General features: G+C 48.8%; 1 protein-coding gene across 2 annotated transcripts in view; it reads left to right on the forward strand.

Annotated features, from left to right (window-relative positions):
- Positions 1-1,247: 1,247 nt before the first annotated feature.
- Positions 1,248-12,225, forward strand: part of SLC37A2 (solute carrier family 37 member 2) — a 29,251-nt gene continuing 18,273 nt past the window's right edge. Inside the window, exon 1 of one of the 2 annotated variants that reach the window (XR_006960563.1) lies at positions 1,248-1,641. Coding sequence is in view for 1 of the 2 variants with exons in the window: in XM_047070898.1 (XP_046926854.1) it covers positions 1,583-1,641 (59 nt within the window). In the remaining variant the exon portion in view is untranslated. The remainder of the gene's footprint in view (positions 1,642-12,225) is intronic. The other variant, XM_047070898.1, reaches the window with a different exon arrangement.

Genomic DNA, 12,225 nt, shown 5'->3' on the forward strand with positions numbered 1-12,225 from the left:
AATGAAATGAATGGACATCTAGGCATAGTGAGTGGTATAATTGGGGGTTAAGTTAGCTGCTGTTTGCTATGCTCTCCCGTTGGTGTTTCACCTCTCTGTACTGCACCTAATCTAGCATTGGCTCCTTCCGCCTCCTTTCCTCTTTTCTCTCCGCCCCTTTACCTCCTGTCCTCTCCTTGTTGTCTTCATTTCTGCCACCAGACCTCAGCCTCTGACTGCCTGGCATCAACAAGGTTTCACAACTCTGCTTACCCTCTTTTTGCTTGATTCTAGGGCTGGGAACAGCCAGGCCCTTCATTCTGGGCCCTGACCTGTTTGGTGGAATTGTTGCCTTCTTTTGCTGACCTTGTGCGTAGGGTCTGGCCACCCCTAGGACTTGGGGGCAGTGCGGTGTTGGGGCTGAAGCCAATTTGCACAGACCCGTTTCTATTTTATGCTCTATTAACAACTTTATTTTCCAAGTGAATGCTTCCTCTCTCCCCCCCCCCCCTCCCCGTACAATTCACCTGTGGGCTTGTATCCAAAGATCTCACAATATCTTCTTAAAAAAATTTTTTTTAATGGTTTTTAAATTTATTTTTGAGAGAGAGGGTGACAGTTGGGGAGCATGAGGGGCAGAGAGAGAGAGGGACACACAGAATCCGAAGCAGGCTCAAGGCTCTGACCTGTCAGCACAGACCCACATGTGGAGCTCAAACCCACCAACCTCGAGATCATGGCCTGAGCCCAAGTCGGACCCTTAACCTACTGAGCCACCCAGGTGCCCCACAATGTCTTCTCTTTAGAGGTGGAAACACCCTGGAAATCTTTAGGCTACCTGCAGAGCACTTTTAAGGCACAGAATTCTGTGCTCCTTCATTGCTGCCTGGCTGCTCGCCTCCAGAAGGGAGAGAAGGAATGGCTGCAAGATTGTCCCTGCAAGAGTGCGTGGAAGGCCAGTCCTTCTGGGGAAGGGGAATGCTAGAATCCTGCCTGGCTCAATACACAGCCTGGAACCTGAGTGGGACAGGAAGCCCCTGCCAGGCCTGGGAGATATATTTGGGCCAACATCATAGCTCCCTGAAAACCTCCTTTGCTCTGAGGGTGCGCCCCAACTCAGGTCAGTGTAATGCTGGGGACCACTGGGTGTCAGGTTTCCCAGCGTGCCTCAGTTTCCCGGTGTGTGTCGGGAGCCGCTCCTCCGGAGAGAAGGGCGCTTCAGGAACAGGCTGCGGGCGGACGGAAGGTCGCGTACAGCTGGCTAGTCTGGGCTCGCCGCTTTCGGTGCCCAGGAGGGAAGTGAGCAGAAAGTAAAAGGCCGACGGAGGAGCCCCTAGAATCTCTGAGGGCGGTCGGTCGCTAGCCTGGAGACTGAGCGGGAGAAAATGCAGGTGCCGGAGGAGGTTGGCCGGGCGGTTTGCGCGCCGCCCGACCCCGAGGGCCTTCAGGTGCAAGGGGGCGGGGGCTGCAGGCGTCCGGCCGCGGAGCCGGGGCGGGCCGAGCCGCGGGGCATTTAAACCCGGCAGTCTGCCCGCGAAGGACACGCGCCCCGCGCCGTCCCCATCTTCGGCCACCCTCTCCGCTTCGGACACCGGCCGGCGCGATGCGGTCTGCCTTGGCCCCGGGTGTCTGGTTCCTCCGCGCCTTCTCCAGGGACAGCTGGTGAGCAGGGCCGGGGCATGGGGAGCAGCTGCCTGCGTCCGGGGCGCTCCGGGGCCAGCCTGACACCTGGCCTGGGCTGGCTTGCCGGGGAACGGAGGCCGGCGGGAGCTGGAGTTTTGAGTGGCCCTTTTGTTGTCTCCTACTCCTTGAATAACACAAAAGCCAGAACTCAGTGGTCCTGGGACCTCACCTGGGGGGAGGGGAGGGGGTCCAGGCCCCAAGGGACATACCAGCGGAGGGCATACCTCTCTGATCTCAGCCGTCCCTTAGCACCCCAACAATGAGTGCGGGGGCTTCCGCAGTAGCTTTCCTCCTGACCACATAGGGGGAGGCTGTGGAGGCCACAACATGTTGGGGTGTGTGGTGGGTGGAGGGCCTTCAGCCCCCTCTTCATCAGAGGCCACCACTGGAGCGATTTGGGGGGTCTGCACCGTGTTTATTTTTAACATTGGGTTAGTTGCCATCATTTACAAGTTGTAAAATTTGACATACCCAGATTCCTGGCTCCTCTGGAAAAACAGACGTCAGGCCTAAATTCTCAGATTATATTACTAGGGGTTGAGGAGTACCTTTCCAGAGCATGGGTGCTCTTAAGATGACCGACTTATTCCAGTTTTAGATGGAAAACCCTACATACCCAGCCCCCTCAGTCCTGGGCAAATTGGGATGGTTGATCACCCACGGTGCTTTGCAGTCGGTGGCCGCCCTCACCGGTGACAGCCCTCACCACTTCCAGCCTTTTTCGCTCATTTACGTTATGTATTTGATCTTTCTTGAGTTTAGGACTGTGAAGAGATATTTTCAGAAAAAGATGAAACCATGACTCTGATAGGATATAAAAATGAACATGTGGTAAAGATTTTATTTTACTCATAATGAGGGCGCCAGAAGATGTTATGATCAGTTAAGAAAAAGTTCAGGAAGAGGGGAATAGGGAGTTAGTGTTTAACGGGCGTGGAGTTTCGGCTTGGGAAGATGAGAAGTTCCGGGGATGGATGCTGGCGATGGTTGCACAACAATGTGAATGTACTTACTGCCACTGAACTGTTCACTTAAAAATAGTAAATTTCATGTGTTGTGCATCTTACCACAATTTGAGAAAAATCCAGGGGCACCAGCGTGGCTCAGTCGGTTAAGCGTCTGACTCTTGATTTCGGCTCAGGTCGTGATCTCACAGTCCAGTCTGTGAGTTTGAGCCCTGCATCGGGCTCTGAGATGACAGTGCAGAGCCCGCTTGGGATTCTCTCTCCCTCTCTCTCTGCCCCTCCCGTGTGAGCGCTCTCTCTCTCTCTCTCTCTCTCAAAATAAAATAACCTTTAAAAAGAAGTATCCAGGGGCGCCTGGGTGGCGCAGTCGGTTAAGCGTCCGACTTCAGCCAGGTCACGATCTCGCGGTCCGTGAGTTTGAGCCCCGCGTCAGGCTCTGGGCTGATGGCTCGGAGCCTGGAGCCTGTTTCCGATTCTGTGTCTCCCTCTCTCTCTGCCCCTCGCCCGTTCATGCTCTGTCTCTCTCTGTCCCAAAAATAAATAAACGTTGAAAAAAAAATTTTTTTTAAAAAAATAAAAAGAAGTATCCAAAGAGCATGCCCATTTATAAGTCAGGAATATTGAGGCAAAACTGGTTTTTCCACAGGTTGGGAGGGAGAAAAGGCTATTAATCTGAGACTGTCGTTTCATACACATAGTTTGTATGACTTATCAGTTACCTACCACTTCAAAGAATTATAGCCCAAAGTCAGTGAAAGGCTAGATAGAATTCAATAATTGGAGGGGTGTCCTCTAGATAATACACAGTTTTCCAGTGAAACATTTTTTTTCTACAGTCTCCCCTGCTTTGATCAAAAATAGTCTCAAAGATTATTCTTTAAAAAAAAATTTTTTTTTCTTTATTTATTTTTGAGAGAGAGAGAGAGACAGAGTGCGAGCAGAGGAGGAACAGAGAGAGAGGGAGACGCAAAATCTGAAGCAGGCTCCAGGCTCTGAGCTGACAGCACAAAGCCTGACACAGGGCTCGAACTCATGGACTGTGAGATCATGACCCAAGCTTAAGTTGGATGTTTAACCGACTGAGCTACCCAGGCGCCCCTCAAAGGTTATTCTTAATCACAAAATGAGTTTGATCTCATTAAATTTGATCTGATTATGTATATAGGTGCAACAATAGTGTTAATCTATAATACAGACCTTGTTAAGTTTGCTTTGCTAGAAGTTTTCGTAAGGAATGTTAGATTGGCCTTTTAAAAGCCCCTATCTATCTATCTATCTATCTATCTATCATCTCTGTATTATTTACTGTTTTGAGATTGGAAGTCAAGCCAAGACACTGGTCTTTACACTAGGTTTTACCTGCTGTACCTATAAATTTGGGCAAATTCCTCTTTACTCGAAGCCCCGAAAATATCCTAAGACCCCTGGGCCTGCCAGGGAATAACCTTCCTTATTTGCCTGTAAGAGAACACAGTAAGCCAGGTTTCTTGGGAGGGTTTTATTAGTATTGGCTCCATGCAGGCAGCCTTCGTTCCTTAAATGGGGCTGGTTATGTCTGATTAAGCGATCATCATTGTCAAATATGACAGCCCAGGCAAAGCCTTGGTTATATAACCAATTTTTCTAATTACATCCTGGTTTAAAAAAAAAAAAAAAAAGACAGGGGAACCTGGGTGGCTTAGTAGGTTAAGCATCCAACTCTTTAAATTTTTTTTTTCTTTTTAATGTTTATTTATTTCTGAGACAGAGAGAGACAGAGCATGAGTGGGGGAGGGTCAGAGAGAGAGGGAGACACAGAATCCAAAGCAGGCTCCAGGCTCTGAGCTGTCAGCACAGAGCCCAACGCGGGGCTCGAACCCACAAACCGTGAGATCATGACCTGAGCCGAAGTCGGTCACTCAACTGACTGAGCCACCCAGGTGCCCCTAAGCATCCAACTCTTGATTTCCGCTCAGGTCATGATCTCACACTTTGTGGGCTCCAGCTCCGCATTAGGCTCTGCGCTGACACTGTGGAGCCTGTTTGGGATTCTCTCTCTCTCCCTCTGTCTCTGCGCCTCCCCTGCTCATGCTCTCTATCTCAAAATAAATAAGTTTGGGGCGCCTGGGTGGCGCAGTCGGTTAAGCGTCCGACTTCAGCCAGGTCACGATCTCGCGGTCCGTGAGTTCGAGCCCCGCGTCGGGCTCTGGGCTGATGGCTCGGAGCCTGGAGCCTGTTTCCGATTCTGTGTCTCCCTCTCTCTCTGCCCCTCCCCCATTCATGCTCTGTCTCTCTCTGTCCCAAAAATAAATAAACGTTGAAAAAAAAATAAGCTTAAAAAATTAAGTGAAAATGAAAAAATTTAAAAAGGATGGATTCTTACTGAACTTTTGCTAATAACCATATTGCTACGAAAAGCAGGAAGACTCAACAAAAGTTTCTGAATTTAGGGGGCATGGTGGTCAGGTAAGGAGAATAAGATATTTGCAAGTATTTCATTTCAGTTTACAAAAAACAGAATGTACTAAAGTGTTTTGGGTTATAGACAGCTGAAGAAGAAATAGAAAGGGCTTCCTTACATATCATCAAACACTCTAACCTTAACAATATTCCAGACATAAATGACTGCCATCCCTCATCAGTTCATTTAGGCCTATATCATTAATTCTCCTTCCACTGAATCTTGGGTTAGCAATCTCATAAACCTATCTGCTTCTTCACTCGAGTTCTGGAAATCCTGACTCCCTCCACTGGTATGTTCTTAAAGATGTGTGAGCTGTGCCATGGGAAGCCTATACACAAGAATAAGTGCCTGGTGCAGTGTCTTTCTGAGACAGTTAGTCCTTCATTGGTAGAGATAAAACCTTTGGCCCATAGCTGACTGAAGAGCCTTTAGGAAGCAGCAGCCGCAACAGCAGAGTAAAAAAAAAATTTGTCTGTAGGTGACAGAGACGTTAAAAGGTATGAATTAACTTACTACGATAATTTTCAAAAGTGAACAACCTGATGAGAATTCATGACAAGAATAATGTGGCTACCCAGGAAATTTGGTTGTTCCTGAGATATGCAAAACAAAATAAGGCCAATTAAAAATCTAGACAATGTCTTAAAACGTAGTAAGGTAAATTCAAAGATGGTGAACATGACACCTGGTTTATAAAAATGAACGAACCCAATTTTTATAGAGGAAAAGAATCTTGAGATATTTAAAAATCCTGAGACAGAATTCATATAATATACCAAGGATGTACCAAGAATATCAACTAAAGAGATTCAGTAAGTCTGGAGTAAGTCCTGTGCATCTGCATTTTGTTTATTTAAGTAATCTCGACACCCAACGTGGGGCTCGAACTCATGGCCCTGAGATCAGGAGTCGCACGCCCTTCCACCTGAGCCAGCCAGGTGCCCCTTCACATCTGAATTTTAATAAAACTCCATAGGAAAGTCTGATGTGCATCCTGAGTTGAAAACCACTGACCTAGCAGATGTTAGGTTCAAATTAAAGTAGGATTGCAGCCCAGGTAACATTTTAAATCAAAACTGAAACCATGACTGGTAACACTGTGTTGTTATCATCAGGCAAAGCACCACTGGGGGTGCTGATACATGGTGGCAGATCATGGGCCCAGAGGGCACTGAGAGATCTGTAGAAACTTCTCATACAGCATGCAATTTGTGAAATATTTATGTAAATAATAACCTTTTACCTCGAGAAATTTAACCTAGAGAAGGCTGAGTCTCTTCTGATTTCACAGTTATTTTCATGCAGTTGGTCAGTAGCAACATATCAAATAAACCTAATTATTTGTAGCACCTCTCTTTTTAAAAAGTGAAAAAAAACCCCACAAATCTTTGTGATTTTCTAGGGGCCCTCTTGGACATCTCATAGATAGTTTTAGGTATAAAAGATATCCAGGAAATTTTATTTTGCACGTAGGACTTGATTTGGGGAAGGCAAAAATCAAAAGTTGTTAGGACATTTGAATGCTTATCATAAGTGCCTAAGAAATAGTTCTTGTCTACCCACTTGAAAGTGACAATAATACATGAAAAAATAAACATAGAAAGTAACATTGTAAGGAAACTTAAGTCATTTCCTAAGCGGGAAATCTTTGTTTTAAAAAGTGTGGAAAATTATTCTGTGAAGACACACAAATTCTGCCATGTAGGCAGATTACACAGGAGGAAAGAGCATAACATTTTACAACCTTTCTTTAAGAGCAGACCAATAACCAATGGTCAAAAAAATTTTGTCATTTTAACAGAACAAAAACCAAATTCTACTTTTGCACTGACATATTTGATATTAAAGGAACTAGAGCCTCTTTCTGAAAATAGTATGAATAAAATAAAAACTGTGCCAGATTTTAACAAAATTTTACCATAATTACTTGTGTTCAGACTCATCATTTGCACATACTATAATCTAAGGCAAGTCAAATTCTCTTTTCACAAACGTACACATTTATCTAGTCGGGTTTTATCCCTCATTGTCCTTTTTCTTATTCCGGAATGACCCATCATTTTACATTTGTATAAATTACTTTCCTTTTTTTCTTCTTAATAAACAAAAAGGCATCTCATCACTGTATATACCAAGTTGTACCTATCTGCCACTGTTGTTCCTAACAGAGTTTCATTCATACACATTACTTATGTCCTTTAACCAAATAACTTACATTTTAGAGAAAAGGGGGTTGGGAGGGTAGATAACGGTAAACAGCCTGTCCCACACCAATATTTAAAACATTTTTTTTAACGTTTATTTATTTGTGAGAGAGAGACAGAACGTGAGCGGGCTAGGGGCAGAGAGAGGGAGACACAGAATCCGAAGCAGGCTCTAGGCTCTGAGCTGTTAGCACAGAGCCTGATGCAGGGCTTGAACACATGAACCATGAGATCATGACCTGAGCTGAAGTTGGGTGCTTAACCGACTGAGCCACCCAGATGCCCCCACACCAGCATTTTAGAAGAGCTCACGAATACACATAACACAGCTTTCTACAACCACACGTGTCCTTTACACACTTTTGAAAGTGTGACTCCAGCAATGTCCTGTGTTCTCCAACATCTCCCAGATTTAAGACGGAGCTGGATTGAAATTGTATGCCCTGTGCAGTTAACTTCTCTAAGCCTTGGTTTCCCCATCAGTAAAAAACAGGTGGGTTCTTTTTTTCTTTAAATGTTTTTTTGTATTTTTGAGAGGATGTGCCGAGGTGGGGGAGGGAGACAGAGAACCCCAAGCAGGTTCCGTGCTGTCAGTGCCGAGCCTGACGTGGGGCTCAAACTTAGGCACTGTGGGGTCACAGCCTGAGCCGGATGCTTTAGCCAGATGCTTTAGCCAACTGAGCCATCCAGGCGCCCCCCAGCCAGGTGGGTTCCTGAGGATAATCATGATGTGTGAAAATCCTTGACTTCCAGTGGCACTCAGGAAGTGTTCTTTCACTTCTTTCCCGATGAGTGTAGGTTTGGACTCCTATCAAACACTAAACGTTAACGTACTTCCTGCTGGAGGCACATTATTATTTTGAACTCTGAGGCCCGCAGTGATGAAAACACGGTCCTACCTTCCTGGATGGAACTGAGGCTCAAACCGGAGAGAGGATGTGTGCAGTTTTCGGACTTACTACTTCATGGGTCCCGAAGGAGGGCATGTCAATTAAGCAGAAGTGAAGAAAGCTGACCTAGGCAGACCTCCCTAGACTAGGACACCAGAGGGTGGACTGGCTCTGAGCTTTGGATACCTTGTCTGTGAAGTGAGGACACTGGTAATACCTACCTCACAAGACTGTCGTGAGGAGCAAATGAGGTACAGTGTGTAAAGTACTCAGACCAGTTCCAGGCTCCTGTTAAGCATTGACTACACATTAATTATTGACTGTTATTCTGCTCACTGTTTCTACTACTTTCTGCCAGACATTGTTTGTTTGTAGTTCACTGCCAGGCGATTATTCGTTTCGCCACCTAACCTATGGGTATAAGGAGGCACAGAGAAGTAACGTGGCTTGTCCAACACCGCGTAGCTAGGGACGTGACTGGGCTGGAGTTTGCATCCAGGTCAGTCAGACTCTCAGGCCCGGGGTCTTTCTGCTGCCCTCTGGGTGAGAGCGAGGGAGGGGAAAGATCACAGGGCCCTTTGGCCTCACACGAATCACTTTAACCCTTTAAAGGCTCCAGGTCCTGGCGCACCTGGGTGGCTCAGTCGGTTGAGCGTCCGACTTCGGCTCAGGTCATGATCTCGCAGTTCGCAGGTTCGAGCCCCGCATCGGGCTCTGTGCTGACAGCTCAGAGCTTGGAGCCTGGAGCCTGTTTGGGATTCTGTGTCTCCCTCTCTCTGCCCCTCCCCGCTTACTCTTTGTCTCACTCTGTTTCCCAAAAATAAATAAATGTAAAAAGGTTCCAGGTCCTTGTCCACAAAATGGAAATGATGATGTACCTATACCACGGGGTTTGGGTGAGATTACATGAGAAGGTATTTAAAGCCCTTGGCCCAGTGCCAGGCATACAGTTAGCCCTTGGTCATTGCTAAGTGCTTGGGCAGTTCTGTGGAGGGAGGGATGGATCCAGCCTCGCCAGGAGGGAAAAGTAGCATTGGACTTGTTGGGTCTGGAGGCCGTGGAGCCAGCAAAGGCACAGAAGTGAAGACAGTCTGTCTGTTCAGGACTAACAACGTGTAACTGCAGCTGGCAGGGGCGTAGGGTGCGGAAGGAGCAGTCCCTGGAGACGAGGCTGAGAGAGACAGGCAGCCGGAAGTGTGCAAGCAAAAGTCAGAGACTGAGAGGTCTCTGCCCAGGAAGCCAATACTACTGCCCTTCCCCCTCTGTGTCAGGATGGGGTGGATAACTTGTTCATGGCTGAAAGAGTCACCCCAGCCCTGGACCGGGCTGGTGCCCTGCCAGAATTCTGCTTTGCGTCTGCATGGGCATGTCTGGGGGCAGCCGGCAACGTGGGCACCTTGCCAGAGATGACTGTGGCTGGTGCTTACGGGGCTGGGCCCATTTCCTGGGGCCCTGTGAGGGGGAACCGCTCGAGACAAGGAGAAGAAAAGTCTGTGGGAGGAGGCCCGGCTGGATGAGCAGGAACAGGGAGGAGGAAGGCTTCAGGAAGGCCGGAGCTGTGAACTCCCACGTCACTGTTTTCCCCACACCCTAACCTTCCCGTGGGAGCTGGAGGCCGAGGCTGCCTGGTGGCTGCAAACTGAGTGGCTCTCGTTCCGGAGTTTGCTGAGGGCTCACACTGCCAGATCCTAGAGCCCACCCTTAGTAGACACATAAGACATTCAAATGCATCCCAAGAACCCGCTGTACGCCAGATGCTTCCACATCCATTACATCTCATTTAATCCTATAACAATCTTGTGTGCAGGAGCTTATTATCTTATTTAAAGAAGATCAAACTGAGGCTTAGAGAGTTAAACAACTTGCCCAAGGCCACAGCAAGCAGCAGGACTCAGCCTCTTTGGGTCTAAGTCTGACGTTCTTTTCCTTATTCCGTCGTGGCCTCAGATCAGGGGCCCCAGATGCTGCGAAGCAGCTGTCTTGTCTGATTTTCCTGGTAACTGCAAAGAAGTGCTTGGGAAGGGCAGCAGAAAGGGCTCCTTAAAATGAGCTGTGGTGCCAAGGCGCTGCTCTGGAAAGGAATGGGAGATCCAGGAGGAGAAACCGGAGGGAAAATTATTATTCCCGCCCCATCCCCTTGGGCCCCTCAGGGTCAGAGCTGGTTGAGAGCACATGACCCTGTGGTGGTCGCCCTCCCTTCCCACCACCACTCGTGATTGCTGCCTTCTACTTCCTCTTCCTCCCTGCTGTTTCCTCTTTCCCTTCTTACTGAGCAGATTGGTACCTCCCTGGCTTTGGGCGGGGCTGTCTGACCTAGAGCCCCTGAACTGGTCTGGAATGGTCTGTCAAGGCCTTATTTCTTCTTCAAACTGTACCAACCGAATGCTGAGATCAGAGTGGAGCTGTCCCCAAGTAACAACAGAATTGAGGACGGACACCAGGGGTAGAGTCCCCGAAGCCCACCACTCCCCCATCTGGCTGTGCCTGAGTTGGTCCTTGGGTCGTGGTGGGGGAGGGGCAGTACTGCTCTTCTCCTTTTGGCCTCCGCCTCGCGCCCCCTACCCTGGATCCTTCATGCTCAGGAGAGTGGTGGATGAGGGTGAGGCGTGGGGCTAGGCCCGTAGAGAATCTTGAGAGGAAGATCGCTGGGCAGGACCACAACTCCTCCACCATCAGCACATTTCCATCTGTGCTGTCTGCATAGTGTTCACCACCTCTTCCAAACCCTTCACAACCCTCACACTCTTCCATGTTTTCCACTTGCCCAAATAAAACATCATGCTGTAGCTGTAGCTTAAAGCCTTGTCTTTTCATTCTGTTTGAGCACTGGGGGGTTCCCTTACAGAGCTTCCTTCTCAAAGCTTTCTTCTTTCCTTAAAGTGATCATTATCTTATCTATTCATTTATCCTATAAACTCCTGTGGCTTCTTGTGGCTACCTGCCAATGGCTGGAAGGGATCTTGGGACCAAGCCCTGAGTCAAATTGATCTCTCCGAGCAAGCTCCTGAGACCCAGCTGGGGGAAGGGGAACAAGTAGAGGATTCCTTGGGTTGACTTTCTGCCCCCAAGAGGGGTTTGTGGCCTCAGTCCTGACGGGCCCTCCCAGATGTGGCCTGTTCCTGTCCCATCCTGTGTGCTGGGAGGCCTGGCTCAGGGCTCTGCCCCATGCTGTCTGTTCCAGGCTGGCCTCCCCCTACCAGGGTGTCTCCCAGTGGCAGTGGGGGATTTGGCAGGGGGTGGGTGGTGGCACTCTCGCCATCGGCCTGTTCTTACTGTTCCCAGCCTCTATCCTTTGCAGATTTGCTGAGTCCCAGAACAGGGCACTTCCAAGGACAGGCCACCGAGTCCCTTTCCTCAGGGCAAGTGCCAAGCTTACCTGCAGCCACAGCCAGCCCAGCCTGTCACATGGCTACCTGAGCAGACCCTTACTAGCAGCCGCTGGCTGAGGCAGGGGGAGGTAAGGAGTGGTTGATGAGGGACTGGCCTTACAGGGGGGTAGCGATGTGGTCTGGTCGCAAAGCAAGGAGTCAGGATGCAGGTATGCGGGTGGGGGTGGGGTGTTGACTGGGTAGCTACTGGGGAAAGGGGGCTCCTTTCCACCGTCTCCCAAGGCCAATATCCCACTGCTGTGCTGTTTCTTGGAGTTTTTTGTTGTTGTGCTGGTGGTGATAATAGGTCCTTTGAGGTTTTTGTTTGTTTTTAACCCCTTGCTGCTTTGGGACACATTGTTCCTTGTCCTTACCTCAGAAGAAGTCCTAGTGCAAAGTCTTGATAAGGTCGGTATTTGGACTGTCAGCTAGCAGTTAAGAGATAGCTCATTAGCCTCTCCATCTAGCCCAGTCACTGAGTGTCCAGTGTTGGGAGGTGGGGGAGGTGGGACTCTGCAAAGTGCCACTTTTTGCTAACAAGGATTTAGAGGATGGTGGGACAGCCGGCCTCACCTGGAACAGTATGGGGGCCTCACCGTGCACGTTCCTTCGTGCCTAGCATGTTTGCCCAGCCTGGCCTGCCACCCGGGCTGCCATCCGTCCCCTCACAGCACCCCCCACCTCCCCAGACCA

This window comes from Lynx rufus, unplaced genomic scaffold (genome assembly GCF_022079265.1).
Source record: "Lynx rufus isolate CCGP_SWC_20201006 ecotype Redwood Valley unplaced genomic scaffold, mLynRuf1.p SCAF_9, whole genome shotgun sequence".
In the NCBI taxonomy this organism is placed as follows: domain Eukaryota; kingdom Metazoa; phylum Chordata; class Mammalia; order Carnivora; family Felidae; genus Lynx; species Lynx rufus.